The 21,887-nt window shown below is 39.4% G+C and overlaps 1 protein-coding gene across 1 annotated transcript in view; it reads right to left on the bottom strand.

Annotated features, from left to right (window-relative positions):
- Positions 1-21,887, bottom strand: part of ptprz1b (protein tyrosine phosphatase receptor type Z1b) — a 77,842-nt gene that overhangs the window by 2,141 nt on the left and 53,814 nt on the right. The window contains exons 8-28 of the mRNA XM_042511658.1: positions 20,771-20,921; positions 18,867-19,051; positions 15,744-15,870; positions 15,602-15,654; positions 14,270-14,716; positions 13,912-14,104; positions 12,263-12,490; positions 6,969-7,113; positions 6,760-6,851; positions 5,456-5,541; positions 4,341-4,361; positions 3,462-3,558; positions 3,286-3,368; positions 3,029-3,163; positions 1,865-1,996; positions 1,460-1,617; positions 1,100-1,235; positions 841-987; positions 620-713; positions 382-454; positions 137-266 (exon numbers count right to left, since the gene is read on the bottom strand). Of these exons, the coding sequence (XP_042367592.1) occupies positions 137-266; positions 382-454; positions 620-713; positions 841-987; positions 1,100-1,235; positions 1,460-1,617; positions 1,865-1,996; positions 3,029-3,163; positions 3,286-3,368; positions 3,462-3,558; positions 4,341-4,361; positions 5,456-5,541; positions 6,760-6,851; positions 6,969-7,113; positions 12,263-12,490; positions 13,912-14,104; positions 14,270-14,716; positions 15,602-15,654; positions 15,744-15,870; positions 18,867-19,051; positions 20,771-20,921 (2,913 nt within the window). The remainder of the gene's footprint in view (positions 1-136; positions 267-381; positions 455-619; positions 714-840; positions 988-1,099; positions 1,236-1,459; positions 1,618-1,864; positions 1,997-3,028; positions 3,164-3,285; positions 3,369-3,461; positions 3,559-4,340; positions 4,362-5,455; positions 5,542-6,759; positions 6,852-6,968; positions 7,114-12,262; positions 12,491-13,911; positions 14,105-14,269; positions 14,717-15,601; positions 15,655-15,743; positions 15,871-18,866; positions 19,052-20,770; positions 20,922-21,887) is intronic.

Below are 21,887 nucleotides of genomic sequence, written 5' to 3' on the forward strand. Positions count from 1 at the left end.
AACAGGAAAACATGTAAGAGTGTGTTTTATAAATTGGGATTTTATAATTACTGTGCAGAGTGTGTGTGTGTGTGTGTGTGTGTGTGTGTGTGTGTGTGTGTGTGTGTGTGTGTGTGTGTGTGTGTGTGTGTTATACCTGACTGTGTGCATCTGGCAGACGGACAACAGTGTGTGTGCTGTGTTCCCAGATCATTCTCCAGAAATCTGCCACTGTGCTGCTCAGAGGAGTCTGGCTCACTATGAACTCCTTACTCTGGTGATGTCCTGTGAAAACACGAGCAGCATTAAACCATTAGCAAATGTTTTTTTTGATGTCTTAAAAACAGCTAACGTGTCCTTTAATAACTTGGTAAGCAGCAGATAATTCCAGGCTGTCTTACCATGACATAGGAAGCATTGATGTACCCTGTGGAGTTTGTCTCTGAAGCCGTCAGACACACTCTTGATCTTTCCACTGTACAAAACACACAAGTCATGAGCCTGTTTTCACACACAAGTAGGCTAACTAATTACATCACTGCTCATATGTCTTGCACGTCAATCTACCACTGAGTCAAGACTGTGATCATGAGCCATTTTTGATAACATGATTGTGGGTTACCAAAGCAGCCGTGCTTACCAGGCATCAGGGCTCTGGCTCTGTTCCTCTCAGCGTTGCCGTCTCTCAGGGCGGTGCTGTAGTCTGCATGCTTCGCCTGACGCTGACTGATCAGCTGAAACAACAAAAGGAACCGGTTACCTTCGCAACATTCAAAGTGTCAGCTAAATGTCTAAGATGTAAAGGCCGAATCAGAGCACAAAAATCTTTAACGTGGTGTAAAAAAAGGCAACGTGCTGTACCTTGAACTGCTTGTCCATGCGTGTCCTGCCTGACGCTCCAGGGGTCAGGAGGTCAGACACATAAGTGTGGAGGAGGTCAGAGGTCACCAAGGTGCCTCGGCTCAAGATGGCCTCCACCAGAGTGTCATGGATGAAGACGTACTGCTCCTGCAGGAGAGCAACAAAACGGCAAACGAAGAGACAGTTTGTTACCAATAAGGACTGACTGGATGGACACCACTAAGTGTGTGTGTGTGTGTTTTTGTGTCAGTTCGCTCACCTCCGTCTGAACCAGGAAGTTCCTCTGTGTCCGGACATGTTTTAGGAAACCAAGAACGTTCACCGTACCCTGATCGTGGATCTGCTGCAGCATGCTGTCGATCACTATGTAAGTTCCTGTCCTTCCGACACCGGCGCTGTGACACGCATCACATGTCAAACACACAGACTCAGTGTATGGTGTGTATGGAATAGTAGCTCTTTTGTTGTCTTCAATATTAAAAAAAAAAATCTGTCTCTCACACACACACACCCACACACCACACACACACACACACACACACACACACACACACACACACACACACACACACACACACACACACACACACACACACACACACACACACACACAGTTTACCTGCAGTGTACCAGTACGGGTCCCATCTCCTGTGTCCGTGCCTGAGAGGACGCTCTGATGAAGGACAGGACAGGCAGAGTGTATTCTGGGACGCCCATGTCTGGCCACTGGGTGTAGTGGTAATGGAGGACTGTGTGTTCGACTCTCCTCTGAGAAGCCTGGAGGATCATAAAGAGTTATTTTGTGTGTGTGTGTGTGTGTGTGTGTGTGTGTGTGTGTGTAAAGACATTTATTTACAGAGCTTTGCTAACCCTGTTTTTAAGTTAGAGCTGAACCCCAAACTAACTTTGAGACTTTCACAGTCAGTGTTGTTTGGTGGTGTATGTGTGTCGGAAAAAGGGAGAGGAAGTGTGTGTGTGTGTGTGTGTGTGTGTGTGTGTGTGTGTGTGTGTGTGTGTGAAGTACCTTATTTGTAGTATCTCTGACGGTGAACGTCCGCAGTGTGTAGTAAGCGAGGGTCTTGCTGCTTTTCAGGGTCACCTGGTACGGACCGTATTCCTCCTGGTTCTCCTCCGGCCAGTACTGGTCACATTTCGTCTGCAGACAGATGACATTGATAAAAACACAAAAAGTCAGTTTTTCTATATTAACAATATAATTATTATATTATTATAAATATTGGCTATTTAGCTTATTATCATAATAACAGCATAATTTGACAGGAGTTGCTCATAGTGATAAACCCATGGAGAATTATCACCCAGCTGTGTAGTTCCCCTCAGCTCTATGGAGCATTTTATCCTCTTTCAGCTCAGTGTTTTTGGTTTTACAGCCACCTACTGCACTACTCTGATATTCTCACTTCTCTCAGTGATTCAGCAGTAGGAGGCAGCTGTTCTCAGCTAAATAGCCACTACACAAAGGTTTAATCCAGGTAAATTTGATTCCCAGCTTCACACCCACAATACATACTTAAATTATTTCCCATTTGCTGAACAATAAAATAAAGGGAAAACTGGAGTTCATTCAAGTTTTTAAACATCTTTTTTATAAAAATGTCTAGGTGTGGACAATTCCCAACGGGGTGGATTCTAATGGCACAATCGATGGTGTGTTGAGCCATTTTGACCCATGTAATGCTGATTTTCATAAATTTGGTAAAACAATAAATGTCAATATTAACACCAGCACTGAGTTTGTGTTTCATCAAAATATAGTCATATCACTTACTTTACAGCTCAAAAAACATGTTTAGTGTGCAGTATCTCTTTAATGTACATATTTGGGATACCTGACAAATGTTTGTCGGCAAATCTCTACAATTAGTTCTAATGCAGGTTTCTATCCAAATAATGTTTCACCTCATGCATTTCTATAAATGACTGACCTGCCTGCTTATTGCTTCTTAAATATCAGAGGGCACTGACACAAAATGACATTTACTTTATGGCACAGTTCAGTATTTGATCTTAGATAGCATGAAGGTAGAAGGCATCAAAATATAATTGATTAGATGCCTCCAGGTTGATGACCAAAAGAAAGATGAATATTAAAATTGCCAGATGTGCGTTTATAAGATCAGATGCATCTTTATTGATCTCTGCGGTGAAGCTGGTGTTTGTGTCCTACCCGTCCTTTCTCCTTGAGGTTTGTGATCATCACAATAACTCCGACATTCTGCTGCCAGATCATCCTCCAGAAGTCTTCCCTGCTCGCTCTGAGGGGCCCCTGAGCTGCGATGTATGCCCTCGTTCGCTCATAACCCTGCAGAGGAAAGCACTGGATGTGATGTGCAGTAACAACAATGGCAAAGACCCACAATCTGTTTCTGGTTTTGATTTGACTACACTGCTGCCTATTAACATGCAAAACAAAAAGATACTTACATCTACAAAGTTAGCATTGATGTAGTCTCCACATTTCCCATCTCTGTCCAAACTGTTGGAGAGTTTGACTCTGCTGTGGTCGTCTGAGAGAGGAAAGGGTTAATCAGCTTCATTACTGCTGGCTTTCATATTTAAACACACACGATAAACAGCGAGCCTACTGAACAGCGACGTACAGGCCAGTATGTTTATGTATCTGTTCTTGCTTTTGTTGTCGGGGTGATTGGAGGTGTCTGCGGTGATGCCCATGTCCACCGTGCACGCCTGCACTTCCTGGAAAACAAAATAACACACAGATAAGACTTATGTTAGTCACTCAGGGGAAGCTAAACATGCTAACTAGCACAACGAGCATGTGATGTGATTTTTTTTTCCTGGACGGTAGTAGGAGGTAGTTTGTGCTATGTTTTTTATATTATATTGGCCTTTAACTGTCAATGTGATTACCATACAATAGTCAAGACAAATAAATAAGCATTTATGGATGAAGTTGCAACTAGAATTTGTTTATGGCAATTAAAATATGATTTGGTTACTAAAATTTGATTACAAATTTCAAATGGTTCTTAAAATACATTAATTTATATTCATATTCAATAAAGATGTGGGGCAAAAAACAGCTGAAGGAATGGTAGGATTCTAATTTTCATTATTTCGTTATTATAAATAATCATAAATGAGGATTAAAAGATATGTAAAATGCCACTTGTAAGGGTCCTTGACTTCATCTCTGTTTGAAAAAAAGTAACAGACATGTAAAGAAGCAGAGAACAGCAGCAGGGAAAATCATTTCTGCCTCAGAAAATCCTGAATAACTCATATTTATACACATTTATATCCAAATCTCCACCTATTTCTGGCATTTAGTTAAAAAATAAGCACACCAAGTTGACATTTAGTATCACATCCAAAATTCAGATGCTGCAGTCTACAAGCTGACCGGCTTGTCAACAGAGGGTCAAACAAGTGAGATTTCATTTTGATCAAAATTCACACATTCCAGAGTTGTACAGAAATGAAAGGAAAACCACACTTCTGCACTGAAGGCGTCTTACCTCATAGGATTCTTTGACAATCTAATGGAGGGTGGTGAGGATGCAGAAAGCACGACGATGGTGGTGGAGGTGGTGAAAGGAGAGTGGGAGGGGGGAGGGGGACAAGATGACAGACAGACAGACAGACAGACAGGGAGTCAGTGCAGGTACAGGAATATGGGGTTCAGATACACACACAGAGGCGGGGCTAAGTGGGAAATACACTGATATTCCCAACTGAGCTGCAGACTTTTTAGCTTTCAACCATGTCCTTCTGTTCTTCAGTGTAAAACAATAAAGCACTGTTTTGAATGTGTGAGTACCTAAAAGGCTTATATGTATTTACAAGTTGAGGCTGCCATCATGCTCCTGCATTTTAGCCTCTTTTCTTTGATGTAAAGTGTAGGTTTGTGGCTGCAGCTATAGAAACGGCATAAACACTGGAACAAAAATGGGTGAGGCACAAAAACACACTGACAGTTACACCGGAGAGGGTTTACTTTAGTTAATCGTATCTGTATGTCAGGAGGTTCATGCTAGGAAACAGGGGTGACTAATGTCATGCAGATGTACGTACTAATCCACTAAAACTAATCCACAAACTGCTCTACAATACATAACATTAAGACATAACAATACTCGACATGAGACATTTCTCTGGTTTCACACTTAGTATAAGCAGAAATGAAAATTTTACCTGACTAAAAGCTTAAATCTGAATCCTAAGTGCTGTCTTGATTTGATGTGTATTTGAAATTGAAAGTCTGGGAGTAAAACTAAATAGCACTGCACTGGTTAGTACCAAACGCTCTTTCCTCATACTGTTGCACAGTGTGTTGCATATGGAAGTTACATATTATCACTGTGCTAAATGATTTCCCTAAAGAACATGATGTTAATAGAGATATGGAAGAGCATTAAGAAGCTGTGATAAATGAGGTGTTTCCACTTATACACATGAACCAAAACTGAGTGATCCCTTTAGTTTATGCTACTTGAAACTTTGTAAGCTGAATTCAGGAAATGTATCTTTTTAAAAAAAATATATTTTGTGGCTGTTTATGTTCGCTTTGTGAAAAAAAATCCACAGACATTTAGTTCAACTCTAATATTGTAATCATAAATATTCAGTGCACCTCAAACTCCTTGGAGAAGGTGTTGGTGGTGTGCAGCTCCATCACATGCTTCACAAACTGCTTCACTGTCAGTGGCTCGTGACCGTCTGCAATGACAGAGTGAATGTTTAATTGTGTGCTTGACATTGCAACTCAGTTATGTTTGATATCACAATGATAACATTATAAGTTAATATCCCTTTAAACCAACATGAAACAGGTTCTGCTCCGATACCTATTTCTCTTTAAAATTTTTTTGCTCAAGGTCTTTTTATGAATATTTAGAGTCATAAAAATACAATTAATCACAGATGTTGAAAAGGAAATCACAATACATGTCCTGTTCCCCCTACCCACCCATGTTTCTGCTCCCATCCCCTCTGTATCATGCAACAAAGAGAGTACCCTCAGTTGCGCAGAAAATTTAAAGTATATATAAACAAACTCAATGTAAAAGTGATAGAAGGTGAGACACAAAATAAAACAAGTGAGAATTACAAAATTTAACAAAAAAAAGCCACAAAACAGAGACTAAAAAGACAAAAAATAACAAATAAATAAAAAAATAATTAGAGAATTACAAAAAAAGGATCAGTGTAACAAAACTTCAGTATCAGTATCAATAATGTCTATTTTTTCTCTGTAGGTTATAAAGGTTACCATACTGCATGAACATTCTTAGCACACCTTTTTCCTCCAAAGTCAGATGGTTTATAAGATCTTTAATCCATAGCTTTGAGGTAGGATGATTTTTTCCCTTCCATTTAGCAGTATAAATTGTCTGGCTTAAAGAGACAAAAGTGATTTCGGCACCTAATTTTGAACTGTTTTGAGTATTTCGACCAAAAATAAATTGGTTCAGAACCCAAAAAATTGGCTCCCTAATGGAACAAAAAAAATAATTTCCATTTACTTGAAGTACAGTCAGTGATGACATCAGTAGGCGTGTCTTACTCTACAGGTTGGAAAGAGATGATGTGTCAAGTGAGAAGTCTTTAGAAACAAAATGGCATGTAATGTCTTATTAATGATTAGTCTATGTTTTTATCCGAAAAAAAAATGTGTTACTGATAACAGAAGAAAAGATCGTAGATAATCAGTTCCATCCGCTGTCTTGCCACAACTGTTGTTGTGCACTGTGCAATGCTCTCCATTAATACAGTAACACATCCTTGATTTCAGTGGTTCCACTCAAAACTGGTGGAAAATGCCATCACTGCATAGAACCAACGTTCCAACAATCCTGAACATAACTTGCTCAAAAAACAGAGCTCATTTGGTGTGTAAAGTGTGTGTATGTGTATGTGTACATGCGCGTGTGTTACCTGTGGCCAGCAGCAGGGGTGTAGATGGAGCTGATATGACTTTAGGTGATGCACTGTCATCTGGGTAAAAATTAGCTGCCTGGAAACAGTTTCTGTGACACAAAGAAATCAGAATCTAAGAACACAAGAGAAAGTCATTTAGTAGGATACTGACCTTGTGTGTGTCTCTGTGTGTGTGTGTGTGTGTGTGTGTGTGTGTGTGTGTGTACCTCCAGTAGACCAGTATGCCCACCAGCACCAGCAGACAGAGGATGGTGAGACTGGAGACGACAGCCAGAGGAACGACTGTCCTCTTCTCCCTCTCCACACCTCCGACCAGCCCGACTCGAGACTCATGGCTGCTGTTGCTGCCCTCTGACAGAGAGACGAGGTAAAGAAGGGTGGGGTGTGTGGTGGGTGAGAGACAGAGAGAAAGGGGGAGAAAAAGAAAGAAAGAGGGGTAGAGTGTAGGTGTGTCATTAAGCACAGAGACAGAAGGAGACACAAAGATCATGTCAGTTTAATTCTCTATAATTTAATTTTAAAGTAAAGTTTATCTATCAGGATTTCCATGACAACTCAGCAATGTGGTGGAGCAGTTTGAAAGATACATTTTTACTATTCTTTTATAATAAAGTTACAGCATTAGGCCATTTTCAAAACAATAGCCAAACATAGCAGCATATCCAGTTTCAGCCGGACTGTTTCTCACACTTTCCAAAGAGAAACTGACACACTTTAAACATTTTTAGGTTGGCCACTTTGGGACAGAACAACAAGGAATTAACTAAACAGCTACAAATAATGTTGATATTTCACATTTGCTTATTTAAGGGTAAAGTCAGTATTTTTCATCCTGGGCCCTGTTTTTATATGTTTTTTTGCTGAAGTGCCTATTGGGGAACAACAATTTTTGAAATTGTTCCAGTATTGAGCAAGAGGCCTGTAGCAACAACACGAGCTGTAACCACTCTGGGCATAGTTACAGTGTCAATATACTTCATTAAAAGTGTTTGGTTTTGCAACAGACAGGTTCAGATTGTTATTATACGAGTCTGACAACATAATAGAGAGGAGCAGTACAGAGACTGACCATTATTTTAAAGAGTAAGATCCTTTTTCTTTATCCACAAACAGCTCTGAAATCACTGTACCTGGACCTACCAGACTCCATTTAAATAAACATTAATTTTAGTATATATAGATTCAGCATATTTTCACATCTAACTGGTAAATTAAGGGTTTATTTCCCCTGAAATTCAGTTGATAATTGTTGGAAAGGTGGAAAGACAAACAAAGACAGTTTTCTCGAGTTTCAAGTAGTTCCAGTCGACTTTAAATCAAGTGTGTTTTAATGATGATAAAATTACTGTTAATTTAAATGGGATCTGGTGGGTTTGGCAATAGTGATTTTGGGGGGTGGTTCTTGTAAAACAAAATGATCTCTTTTTTTTGGTTACACTAGCAGCTGCAGCGTCTCACTTAATATTAAACACATTTTTTAAATTGTGGCCTTCATTGGTCACTTAGACCCAAAAACATGGGAAAATAGGTCCAGGTTGAAGGTTAAATAATACCAAAGTCACACCTTTAACAAATCCAGCAGAAAGTGAACAACATTAGAATTCATCTGAAGTCACATTTTGACTTCCTGGCAAATGAAAGTCAAATATTCCCTTTCCCTTTAGCTCTGTTTGAATCTCTGCCAACTTCTGAGGGAAATCTGGCTTTTTAGCTGCTTCACTATGTTCTGAAACTAATTGCTAACTTTCTGCTGTTTCATGGTGTGCAGGTGGCAAACGATGGGTTTATCAAAGCCCTTTGGCTGAGAACTGCTGCCTGCTGCGGCTGTGAGACGAGGACGATTGTTGCACAACCAAATCAATGAGCTGAGAGACGATCAAATGCTCCACAAAGCCGAGGAGAACTGCAGAGTTGAGTGGTAATTCTCTGTGGGTTCATCATCCCTTTTCATCTACTCATTTCATCCTCTGTTAATGAAGAAGCATTAGTTGTTACAGCTTTAAGTGTTTATGTTTCCACAGCAATAACTAGGGTTCCTGCAGCTTACAATAAAATCAATAAAATAATTTTCCAATGATCCAAATTGAAGGGAAAAAAGCCATAAATTTACTTTGCATTTGCCCAGGTGTTACATCAAATGCTGAAAAACATTAAAACTTTCTACAGTGGAACACATAAAAAACACCAAACATATGTTAGAAGTATCCATTCCTTAAAAAAAAGCTTGTTCATTTTCATTAGACTGGATGTTGTAAAAATATGTGAGTGTTGGTCACTCCTCTATCCTGATCTGGGCGACGTTAAATTCTGTAAATCATTTTTAAAACAGATTTAAAAAAAAAAACAGATATTACCAATTATTTTGAGTTATAATGCAACATCAGAAACAAAGTTTTTCTAATTATCCTTCTTCCCATGTCTTGGAATTTTTTAAACTTTTAAAAGACTTATATAAGACATTTTAATACCAATTACAGCCTTCTTTACAGATTTGTACATTTAATGCCTTTTAAGACTTTTCAAAGATCTGCAGGAATATTGTTTGGAATAAAATCCTATTTAGCCATTGGGCCACCTAACTGAAACTTTGTAGGTTATCACTTGAACATACAGTATGTGTATGAAAAGATGAGAAAGGCATCAAATTTACAGCTCTGGCTTTCTGTGACAGAATGCAAAGAGGCAGAGGAAAAGCTGGGCATCAAGCAGTATTTACCTTCCCTTTTCTCCTCTGTGTCTTTGTTGGCGTCTGTCAGTCTGAGGAGAGGGACGAGACGCCCCAACAGGGGACTTCTTCCAGCATCAAACAACAAACTGTCCACACTTGAGAACTCTTGTAAACTCTTTCCAATTACAGCGGCCTCACCATCCTCTGTAACACCTCCCTCTATGTGTTCCTCACTCTCCACACCTCCACTTCTCTTAGTGTCTCCCTCATTTTCGTCCTCAAAAGTAGAGTTACCCCGAACCTGACTGTTAAGACTGATGTTTTTACCCTCTTCATCATGTCCATCGCTATTTTCCTCACTGCTGTCAAACAGAGGGAACTCCGCTGTAGCTTTATCTCGACGGACAAACAGCTGGAGACCAGACAGCTGGAGACCGTCTCTACTCTCAGAAACAGCTTCTTTGTTGCCCCTTCTATCACCTTTGTCACAATTTTCATTTTCACCTACAGCTTTGACACCTTCTCCGTCATCCTCAACTGTCTTTCCTTTCCCCTCTCCATCTCCAGCACCCTCTCCAGAACCACTCAGGTCCTCAGGCCAGCTTAAAACTCTGAAATTGGACTCAATTTCATTCCCGCTGCTGACCTCGGTGTATATTGTCTTCCCTACCAAACTCTCAGCTTCACTTTCTCTCTCTTCTAGCGTGTCAAGGCCTGCTGTGCTATTGAACTGTCTGGCACTCTTATTTGTTTCACCATCCACTTTCCTCACTCTCTCAATCCCAGTGCCGTGTGCTCCTTCTCCTTCTCTCTCTCCCTCTTGGTCTCCACTTAACTCACTTTCATTCTCCTCCATTTCTTTCTCTGCTGCTGTTTCACACTCTTTCTTGCAACTTGTTTTGCTTCCGGCCGCATCTGTGCCATCATCTGTTTCTCTATCCATCTTAATACTTGCTGATCGACTCTTCATCCTTGAGTTATCCAAATTGAAGCTGATAGTTGAACATGGAATGGTAGAAAGGTCCGTCTTAACTGTAGTAGCTCCATCAAATTCCTGGTTGCTATCAAGCCCAGAGCCTGATCCACTTCCCTCTGCTGGCCAGTGTGTGTTGGATTCCTCTGAATTATCCTCTGAAGGATCGAACAAAGTCAGATTTTTAGAATCAAAGAAAGATGTGACTGAGGTGGAGTTGCCTTCTTCTTCACGTCTATTCGCTTCCTCTTCATTGTTGGGACGCAACAAGATGTTCAGACCATCTTGAATCCCACTGCCAGTTTGATCAAGAGAAGTATTTGGGGTATTTTCTTCTACTGTGTTTGTCTTTGATAAGTTGATGGCACTCAAGTCATAATCAGGCAGCAAAGAAAGCGAGGGCTCAGTGATTGTGGGATCCCAAGAGCCCAAAGTGGTAGAAATCTGAGGGTGCTCTAAATTCATTCGTAAACGGACAACAGAGTGCTCTCCAGAAGACTTATGATGAAAGATAAGGCCACTTTTATCTTCAAGGAGGGCAGGAGAAGGATGGAAATTCATTATGTAGTCGTCAAAAGGGTTGAGAGCTTGAGGCGTGACTAAATGTCCTTCAGCAGATCCCCCTTCTGGGTCAGAGACTGTAGGATTTGCAGATTTTACTATCACTCCACTAGAAGTGAGTAAGTTTTTTAAGCCAGAAGATGGGTTAATGGTTGAGTCTTCAACCTTGGACGTGGGTGTATCTGCTGCAAGAAGAGCCAAAGTAAAAGTCTGACAAAAATAAAACTTTCCCAGGACAGCAGCATTGCAATGTGTCCTTTCAAAAACACCAAGACAGATGGAAGAAAAGGTAAGAAATGAACCTCCTACAGGGTTCCCACACGTTTATGGACAAAATATCCAAACTTTTCAATTACTTTTCAAGGAACCATAAAAAAAGATTTTGTAACATTACTGTCACAATTTCATTATACAACAACAAAGTTCATTTATTTTTTGCAAAATGATTTTGACTCATTCCATGACTTTTCATGTCCAGGAAAATTACTTTTCAAGGTTTTCCATGACTGGGGGAACCCTGCTCCCAATTATTGTGCACATGGCATTTGAGGAATTCAGAGAGAAGCACAGCCAGCATATTTTTGAGTACTGACTCAGCAAAGGTAGACTTTGCAAACATTTTACTCAAAATGCACAAAGAAAGCAGAGAAGTAGAAGTTCATTACTGAGTTCCTGAATGAAGACATGTCTTAAATCAACTTGGTGAAGACGAACAGATGCAGCACCCTCAAGATAAAGCGAACCTTTCATTTTATGAGAGGGACAGAAGAAAAAAAGCAACCACCAGAGTGCACTGTTGAGCCATTAAAAAGAATGCAGACCCAGAAGAGGAGTCCCAAAAGTAGATGCTAATCACTGAGCCTGAGTGGACTCAAAATGTGACCTCATGTGGAGTCAAAACATGCTGTGTGATTTGAGGGACAGTCAAGCGTTTTTAATTGCTGAGCCAGTTTGCTGATTATCATTCCAATCAGCATCAACTCCAGCTCGTTTTTTTCGGCCATCATCATTATTACCATTACCACCACCACCACCAACAGCAGCATTATCAACATCATGCCACTATACAACATGCCACCAAGATCACAGAGCACAGCAGTGATTAGCAGAGCAGCAGTGGGCTATTAGAGGAGAAAGGCAATCATCCACCGCAATTAAGTCCAGCTGTCTACCCACTACAAAAAAACATTTATTTATATTGCCGCTAGTGTGTTAAGCCGCCATATTATGATTGTAGCCACTATTATTAGGAAGTAAACTTTAATTTTTTTTGTGTGTTTTTGGGTGTTTTAACTTACCGTTAAACATGGGCTGGGTTGTGTGCATCAGCACCCTGAGGAGAGAGGAGGTGGTGAATGATTTGTAGACAGACTCAGCCAGTGTGTTGCTGGCGGTTGCCGCTCTCGCTGTGATCCAGGGAGAGGACGATGTGGAGGAAATCGACATGATGGTTTCTGGTAGAGGTCTGTTCACAGGGGCACCGCTGTCTTTAGAGGACGGCAGGGAGACTTTGTCCACTTTATTACCTGTGGGAAATATGTACATAATGTTTTATATGACGTGATGTTGCACGATATGATGAGACACGTGTTGACCCAAGACATGACATGACGTGGGCTATACTATGACATGATGGGGTGAGATTTTTCATGTTGACCTAACATGACCTCACATGATGTGACTACATGATTTGATGTCACATTAAAACCAATATGGCATGATGTCATAATGTGATGTGACGTAACGATTAATAATCGTTGACAATGACATAAATGACTGATGATCTGTCAAGCAAGGATGTTATGTGGAATTATGTAATGATGAGACATTGCATCACATGATGTGCTTTATGAATGAATGAATGAATGACTGTATGAATGAGGTGTTGATGTGTATTGATGTGTCATGCATAAAAATACACACAGCCTGCAAAATTCTTATATACCAGATCAGTACTTTTTAAATATTAAACTGTTTAAAACAGTTATACTTGCTCTCTTTTCTGGGCTTCTGAGACAAGGTTAGCAAACTTAAAAAGATTAAATGTGAACAGATTCCCTCTCCTGACTCCTGACCCCCATCCAACATTTTCTTTTCATTTTGTTTTTAGTTGTACCTCTGTTCTACTTGTACCATTATGATCAAGAATTCAAGCTTTTAAAAATATGTATTATAATTGTTATTGTTTATTATTATCTTATTTCTCAAATTTGATTTTATTTTTGTTATACTATCTACAAACCATGTAGAAACAGCTGGGAATAAAATTAAAAGATTTTTTTTTAAGTTGCTGCGACAGTAATAAAACTGGATTTAAAAAAAAAAGCAAATAGCCATTTTTAGTTACTGTTTTTAAAGACAGTAAAAAGCAAAGCCTTGCGTTTCGCCTTGCTATACCGTTTTTTTTCCAGTACTGTGTCTCTTGGATGCCTGCTGATTTTTGTCTGGCACTTGGTCACTCCTTTTTCGAAAAACCCCATCTTATCTGGTCGCCCAAAAACATCCTCAACACAGAAAATAAAATAAAGGCAAAAATACATCACCACATGCTTCTAGTGGCCAATAAGTAAGATTGAGGGATTACTTCTGTATGAGTCCATAAACTGTTTGCAGAACAACTCTCAACTCATAGTATAGTATATCTCTAAGAAGCTATAGCTGTTCCAGTTATGTATTTGGAAGATTCTTGAAATTTAAACAAGTTTCAATTTTAAGTTAAATCCTAAAAAAGCAACTGACAATCCAAACTGTGTCAACACTGGTGTTAATCTGAGTAGAGTCGGTGGCAAGCGTCCAGTGGGAAAAAAAAGTTCTTCTTCTGCTGGTACCCACTGAAATATTTATGAGCTTAAATTCCTCCCTGGCGGAGCTTGAAGTACCAACCAGAGATGTTTTTTGGTAAACAAGAGTGCCAAAAACAGGAAAACCTCCTCCAGTAAAATCTGACCTGGCAACACAGCGGCAGCACTAGCAGACAGTGTTGCAGCAGAAGTGGTAGGTTCTAGTGGGGAGCTGTTGACGGTGTCTTCATAGAAGATATCTGTGACTTGGATGTCCTCCACAGGAGGGGTGTAGAGGTCCGACTGAGAAGAAGGGAGGCCACTTTCTCCGGCTTGGTCTGGTGAACTATTATCCCCCGACTGCAAGTAGAAAAGGCTTATTAAATGAGGAAACTAAAGAACATTAAGTAAGCAAAAGAAACCCTGCTAGCAACTTTGCATTTCTATATTTTGTGCCAGGTGTTTAGTAAGTATCTAATTTAAGGATTACATTGAGAAAAAGTGGAAATGTGTATAGTGAACTACCTGATGTGGCAACACTGACAGCGAGGCTTCTTCTGTGATTTGCTTGCGAATTGTTGGCAGTGTGGTAGTCCGAGCAACTGGAAACAGGAAGCCTGGCTGCTCAGTTACCTCACTCACCCATATTGCACCGTTGCCATTAAAACCTGCATTGGTGATCGGCCGCTGCATCGGATCACTGTCCTCGTAAATCCAGTTCTGATCCATATCATCGGATTTAGCCCCATTCTGGCTCGGTTTCTTTTTCACATTCTGGTTGAGATGTTTTTTCTGTAGAATGGCAGACTCAGAGGGGGTCTTTGGGGTTGAACCGGTGCTGACCTGGACAGGGAGGTTCTGGTAAACTCTGGTCTGTTCTACTGGGATCTCCTCCACGGGGCTGTGGTCCTCCGAAGATACATCGACCTGATTCAGGTTCTCTGGCTTCTCTGATTTGGCTTTAGAGGGGAACTAAAAACAAGGGAAAAGAAAACGCTACAGTGTGGAACTGTGTCACAACACAATGTTTGGTTGCTGTATATGAGTAACAAAAACATTTAAGGATTTTTATGCTATCACTGTTTATTCCATAAAGGGGACCTATTACACTTTCTGAAATGGTGGATAAATTACCAACATTGGCAACCAAGATGACAATATTTCCCTTGCGTTAGCATGTAGCTACATGTAGCTGTGTAGGCTATGTAATCATTTGCAGTAGCGCGTCTGGAGCACTTGACTTTATATAGAAATCCATTGCGAGTGATGTGAACTTATCTTGAAAGTTGAAAAACCTGTTGGGAACAGTATTCAGAAAGGTCTGAAGCTTTGGCTCACAGGGATTATTTTTTCCATAAATTTATCTCAGTATTTGAAACTCTGGCCTCGTTTAATATGAGCATGTGACACTGAAACATTATAGACTTTATATAACGGCAAATAAGGAAAAGCATAAGTTTATTTTTAATGCTTAAAAATGAACATCTTATTAAAGACAAAATGGTGCTGGAGTTTCCTTGTTTACTTCATTATTCAAATTAACTGATAAGTCAAAAAATAATCTCCGTTATTGCAGTGTGGAAGAGCACAGGTCCTCTAAGTGAGAAAAACATGGTTGCCTTTTTTTGGTAATCTCTCCAAAAACACGCTGGAAAGCCCTCTGTAACCTTTTGTACTGCTCTCCAAACACTCAATGACAAGCCGCTACTGAGATAATTACAACAATTTGCATAATAATTAGGTGCACTGATATGACTGAATGCAGGGCAAACTTCAGCACTGCAAAAGTAATTCAGCAAAATGAATGCCAACACGCAGAGCGGTGTCAGGTGAAACCACAGATTCAGACTGCCCTACCTCTCTGTTGCCTTCCAGATCTTTTGTGACACCGTCAGGATCTGAATCAATTTCTGAAGAGAGAGTGCAAATAAAGACTTACTTTCAGCTGTAGTAAATGTAACAGTTCAGTTTTTCTCTCTGTCAGAGTGACTGTTCATACCAGGGTCTTCTAATGGCATGTCCACTATCATCTGGTCGCTCAGTCGTCCTCTGAGTCCGTTGGTGCAAACAGCAACCACCTGAACCACGTAGCTGCTGTTGGCTAGCAGGTTAGGGATGATGGCACCCTGTAAAGTCACATAGGTGAGTTAATATTAGTGGTTCCCAATCTTTTATCATCTGACATACACCCACAACTAGGGATGTCCTGATCATGTTTTTTTTCCCCTTATCCCGATATGAGTCATTAAAAATTGAGTATCGAGTATTGAGTCCCGACCGGCTACTTTTGTTTTCCCAGATAATACAGCGGCACAGTGGACACTTTAAGAAGGCTTCTTTAAAGTTATTTAAAAAAATACCTGCATCCAAGCTTGATGTTGTTTATTAGACTATTATTATTATTCATTTATTTAACAAAATAAAGTAAAAAATAACAAACCCTCCCTTTAATCTTGTTGGCCTCCTCACTGTCTCAAGGAAATACTGTACCTCTGTCCCTGTAAGAGTTCAGTGTTTGTTGTTCTGGCAGCCTGAATGTAATCTGAGTGATCTGTATTTGGTCTGAGTGTTAATTCTTGTTATCTGCACATCTCTCAGGGCATCAAAAAATAAGCCACCTCTGCTCTCTCTCCTTGAAGCAGGGCGAAGAAACACCATGCAATACAGTTGAAAGCAAAACACAAGACTCTCACACTGAACTGAAATAAAACAAGTTCTCATAAGTTCTGTAAATAACGTAAATAAACAGTCTTATACTCTGTTTTTGGTTTATGGTGTGTGGTGTTTTGCAGCGAGCGGGGCTCAGCTGCTGCTCTGAAGTTCAGCAGGGAGGAGAGACAGACTGCTCAGAGGAGCAGAGTTGATGAGAGCTGCACTCCACATTGCTCTGCATGAAAGTAGAAACATCTGTGTGACAGCTGACATAAAACACAGGATCAGATGCTCTATAAGATAAATATTCCTGAGTAAAAAAAAAGCCTAGACTGGCCCCGATCCAATCTCAAACACTGGATAAGGGGTCGATGAAGGCATATTTTGGAAATGCTACCAACATCACCTATCATATATGCCCGGTCAGTGCAATTTTGCAATGATCCTGGATTTAATGAAGTTTAGGTTTATTCTGCTTTTCTCTTTCAATGGATTTTGTTAAGTTTGCAATTATTCTTTTATCACATGGAAAGACGGTACTTGACGTTTCAACCAGCGCTCTAGCACGTTTAACTGTCAATATCCAATTCTCTGCAGGCTTGCTAATTAATTTTCATGCACTCTCAATCGCAGTGGGTGGTTCTGAGGAGTTACAGCTGCCTCCGGTCAGTGGGGGGTACGTCCTGTGAAGTCTGTTTATCACAGGTGGTTTCTTGGTTATTAACACAAAAAATATACTAAGGATCACCATCACTGCATACAGTTTAGTAATCTTATATGTGTATTTTTTTTTCCAAATTGCAAATATGTCAAAATTTTTATCTCTCTCACTCTTTTTCTCAAATTAGCTAAACTTTTCTAATTTAGGTGGTGTTGCCCTTTAAACATCTCTGCTGTGAAATGTTTTTTTATCTTCAAATTCAATCACATTTACAAATCATATAATACTAGTTCTAAGGATGACTTCTTGGTTTCCTTTCAGACTCCAAATATGTTCCATTTTTGAATCCCTCCAATATAGGAGACATTCAAGGTACATTATCTTAATGAGAATAATAATTTAAGTTGGACATACACCAAGAATAATTGTGTAAAATCCACCTCATGCTCTAATTCCTTTTTTTAAATATGGACTTAAGAGCATCTTTATTGATAGTAATTAAGTCATAATCTAGTTGTATTGCATTGCCGCAGTGTTTGTCAATCTTTAAATTATAAATTAGGCCTGTTGTGGGTTTTTATTAGATGTGTTTATGCACATATAAGGCAGGCAGACTAAAGGTGGTGTCCATATTTTCAGTCATTCATTTGTGTTGTTGAGTGTGGTCTGAGTATTAACGACTTTGAGTCCACATACATGCAAAGGCTTTTGCACATAAAAACACTGGGACTCATACAGACCTACATATGGACAGACATAAAACACGGTGTTAGTCACATAAAGAGATGCTCAGTGACCTGTTAAGAGGCCAGGATTGATCATCACTATCAACTTATTGATCACTTTGATCAATCCAGATGTCAATAGTACTCACAGGGTAAGAGTGGCAGATAGATAGTGAGAGTTAATGGATGGTTGACAGAATTCTAACAAATTATATTCTCGCATAAACAGAGTAAGGAAAATGTATGCCTTTATTAACAAAATTGGACATCTTTTTTTCATCATGTGTCAACACATGTTATTTAGGACATTTTTCCCCTTTTTTTAAAACCATTATTTACATTTACCACAATAGCATATCTTTATATTCTTATTGAGGCTGCAAAAGCCAAGAGATAAAAATTGATTGAAATAATAAAAACTGTTTTCATTACCAAATTTCATCATTGATTCGTTGGTTCTACGTTATGCTCAGTGAAAACACAGATGGAAGGTATTTCTGTCCATTAACATTTGTTTTTAAATTTAAATCAACTTAATTTTATTTAATTTAAACTGTAATTGTACGTTTTCCCACCAAAACAGACACAAATCTGCCAGACAGAACAAATTTTGCTAAAGCTAATTAGGCTAGCTGAAATTAGTTGGGAAAGACACTGGGGTATGAAATATTTCAAAATTATTTCATGCCATTTGACAGTCTTATCTGACACTTAATTTCTTCACAACCGAAACTTGAGAAATATCTGATCAAATATATTTAAAAACATTTTCCTTTTGTGCTTAGTGCATGGCTGTACCCCCAATGTCCATTTGTTGAATTACTTCCTCTGTTCTTGTTGCAGCCTTGTCTGAGCTCTTTATATTACATTACATTTGCTTATTTTATCCTATAAGCTGTCTGAAGGACCACTGTACAAAAGGACAAGAAATGATTTTTGATTTTTCAATAAAATGCTAGAAATTTGAATAATCAAAATGAAGAATGAATAATAAAATTAGTGATTGACAGATTAATTGATTATCAAAATGGGATGTTTGTAAGGTGATGTTTTTAATGGTTAGATGTGAAGAGAACTTTCATACCACGTCCTGGTCGCCGTCTGTTCTGTACTCCTGCTTGCTCTGGTCTCGGCCCTGCAGCCTCTGGTAGGTGACAGTGTACCAGTCGATGGTCGTGTCGTAAACCACGCGGGGACGCTCCCACGTCACCACGATGGTTGTGTCGTTCTGGGCGTCAGCCTGAACATTTTCTGGCTCCGAGCTGCAGGCTGGAGATGGCAGAGAGAGAAAAAAAGGGCAAGATTGATATAAACTCTGAACATTTATCACTGAGGATATAATGCAGACAACTCAATAAAAAACCTAATTAAAGGAAATTAAAAAAAGACAGGACAAGGTGCAAAAGCAAATGGATATCTAAATGTGAACAGCACTGAAATGGTCTGTCACGTCTCACTTTTAGTTCAGCGTTGCTGAGGTAACTTGATGTTAATCGACGGTATTGAAGAAAATAGGAATATATTTTAAAAAGCCCAGCTCAGGAGCTGACTGTGGCAATGAGTGGGAGTTGTACGCATGTGTGTGTGTGTGGAGGGCTGCATGAATTTGTTACAGGCAAAAAGACCCTTTTCTGAATTTCTGAATACTTTATTTCAATTTCAAAAAGAGCTGCAAAATAAATTGCCTGTGCTCAGAGGAGCAGGGGCACAGAACTACAAAGTCGAGCTCCCCGGCAACCCAAAAGACCCACTTTACTTGAGGGTCGACTTTATGAAGATGGAGAGAATTAGATCTTTTGATGATTCGTGACTAGGATGACCTTGGAGTACGGTGTTACAGCTACAGCGAAAGCAGACGATGGGCAATATTTTCAGTCATGGAAAAAATAAGATTAATGCTGTGATTTAATTCAATTTTCTGCACCATGCTGCTGAAAATTTGGTATAAATCTGATAGGTGACGATATTCAGAGCTTTGGAGGAGGGGGATTGTATTCTGAACTCTTTGAAGCCTAATAAGAAAAAATATCTTCCAGAGCAAAATCACAACATGCTTCATCTGCTGGGAGTTAATAGCGCTGTTGATCAATACCAGTGTCTCAGACAGTGCTGGGCTGCTGAGATCTCTGCCACTCCCACCTCACTTTCTGGTCTGTTTTATGACTAGTAGACGAGTAACAGTTAACGACTTTCAGCTCTGAGAGTGTGGCATCAAATTGAGCTCATGGGAATGTAAATGGGAAAAAAAATATTCTGTAATTGTGTTATCTAAAACATGAATGTGAACCCCAAATCATAAACTGCAGTCTGATCAGTTCTTATAACCCATATAGGAAGTTACTCCATGGCCAAAGGCACGAACCTCTTCCACTATGTCAAAACAGGCTCAGCACACAGAAGTTTGAAATGAAACTAAACTAAGAGCTGAAGGTGGAGAATAAATGTAAAGGCAGAAAAAAATAGAAATAAGTTCTTATAAACAATAATTAGATAATAATCAATTAACACGACTGCAGCTTTGGTTTAAATTGCCTTTGTTTTGTTTATAAAATTTCCAGATTTAATTACTGGTATTATTTTTAGGGTGGCAACTGATGATTATTTTCATTATTAATTCATCCATCAATGTTTTTTTCAGTAATGGTTTAGTCTATGAAATAAGCAAGAGAAAAAAAAAGGAAAATTACAACCAGCAAGGTCAGTTTAGAGTTAATTTAACTGCTTTATTCACTACTGGATAGTTTAACCCTTAATAAAGTATCTTATTTTACAACATGTCACAGATTAAGTATATAAGAGATAGAATTTATTGAAACTACAATTTAACTAGTGACTTTGGTTGTCAAATAAATAGTGTTGTGTCTTTACATAAAAGTAAAGTAAATGCACTCGGGGCATTTGTCTGAAATAAAATTACCCGAAATGACTTAAAGTGTGTAAAAATTACAAATAAATGATGGTGAAACAAAGCGTTGTCTGATGACGTACTGGGTGTGAGAACATCCTCCACTCCCGTGTACGAGGCAAACACCTGACCCATAAACTGCTGCTGCTGCTCCCTGAAGTTGTTCTGCAGGTAATCCGTCAGCATCACATATCCAGCCTGCTCCATGGTCATCACCTCACAAAACACCTCCAACTGAGTACAGAGAGAGAGCCAGACAGGCAGGGAGAGAGGAGAGATGATAGGTGAACACAGAGAGTAGCAACAGAAACAAAAAGAAGAAAGACGCGTCTGTTGCATCTTCCCTGTTTCTATGCAGTTGCCAAAACAAACCGAAAACCGACGCTTGTGTCTGTGTTTAAGAGGCTTGTGTTGGTGCCAGGCGGAGGCAGAGAGACAGCACTGCTCTATTTTTGGTTAGCTACGATGTGCACATGTCATGCCTTGCCACCCCCGTTTCAATCATGCAAACACAGAAAAATACAAGCACGCACACACACACACACACACACACACACACACACACACACACACACACACAAATCTGCACATAGAATATACACACAACATCTTTCATGACCTCATTCATTCTCCATTATTCTGCTACATAATTGATGATTATTACACAGATGATTTCATTCAAAGACGTTACTCAGAGGTTTTTAAACATCTTCACCCCAGAATCGAGCTGCTGAAATGTTAGTGTCCACTCATGTTGTCACTGCATGACAAGTCTTTGTTACAAAATCATACCACTACAAAAAACCCTATTCCGTAAGTTCACATTTCGACTAAACCTGTCACACCGCATCACTTCAGTGTGAGGTTTTGTTTTTATTTTGTGCACAGATGTCAAAGACAGCTGACCTGAAACCAGCCACAGACTACAAGAAGACACGACAACTGCAGGCAGCAGCGATGTTTGTCTTCTTAAACTGAAAACAAACCATTGTAAATTTCCATTTTTTTTTAAAATGACCTTTACATAATCCAAAAACCCAAATAAACTTTTCTTTATTCATTATCTTGAATATTAAGAGTTGAACATTTGCATCATAAAGCTTACAGGCTTTCATCAAACAAACTGCAACATCAATTTAGTGGTTAGAGCTGCTGTCATTGATTTCAAAAGAGGCTTTTTCATCACAACTGTCGGCTGTG

This window comes from Plectropomus leopardus, chromosome 22, assembly GCF_008729295.1.
Source record: "Plectropomus leopardus isolate mb chromosome 22, YSFRI_Pleo_2.0, whole genome shotgun sequence".
Taxonomy (NCBI): Eukaryota; Metazoa; Chordata; class Actinopteri; order Perciformes; family Serranidae; genus Plectropomus; species Plectropomus leopardus.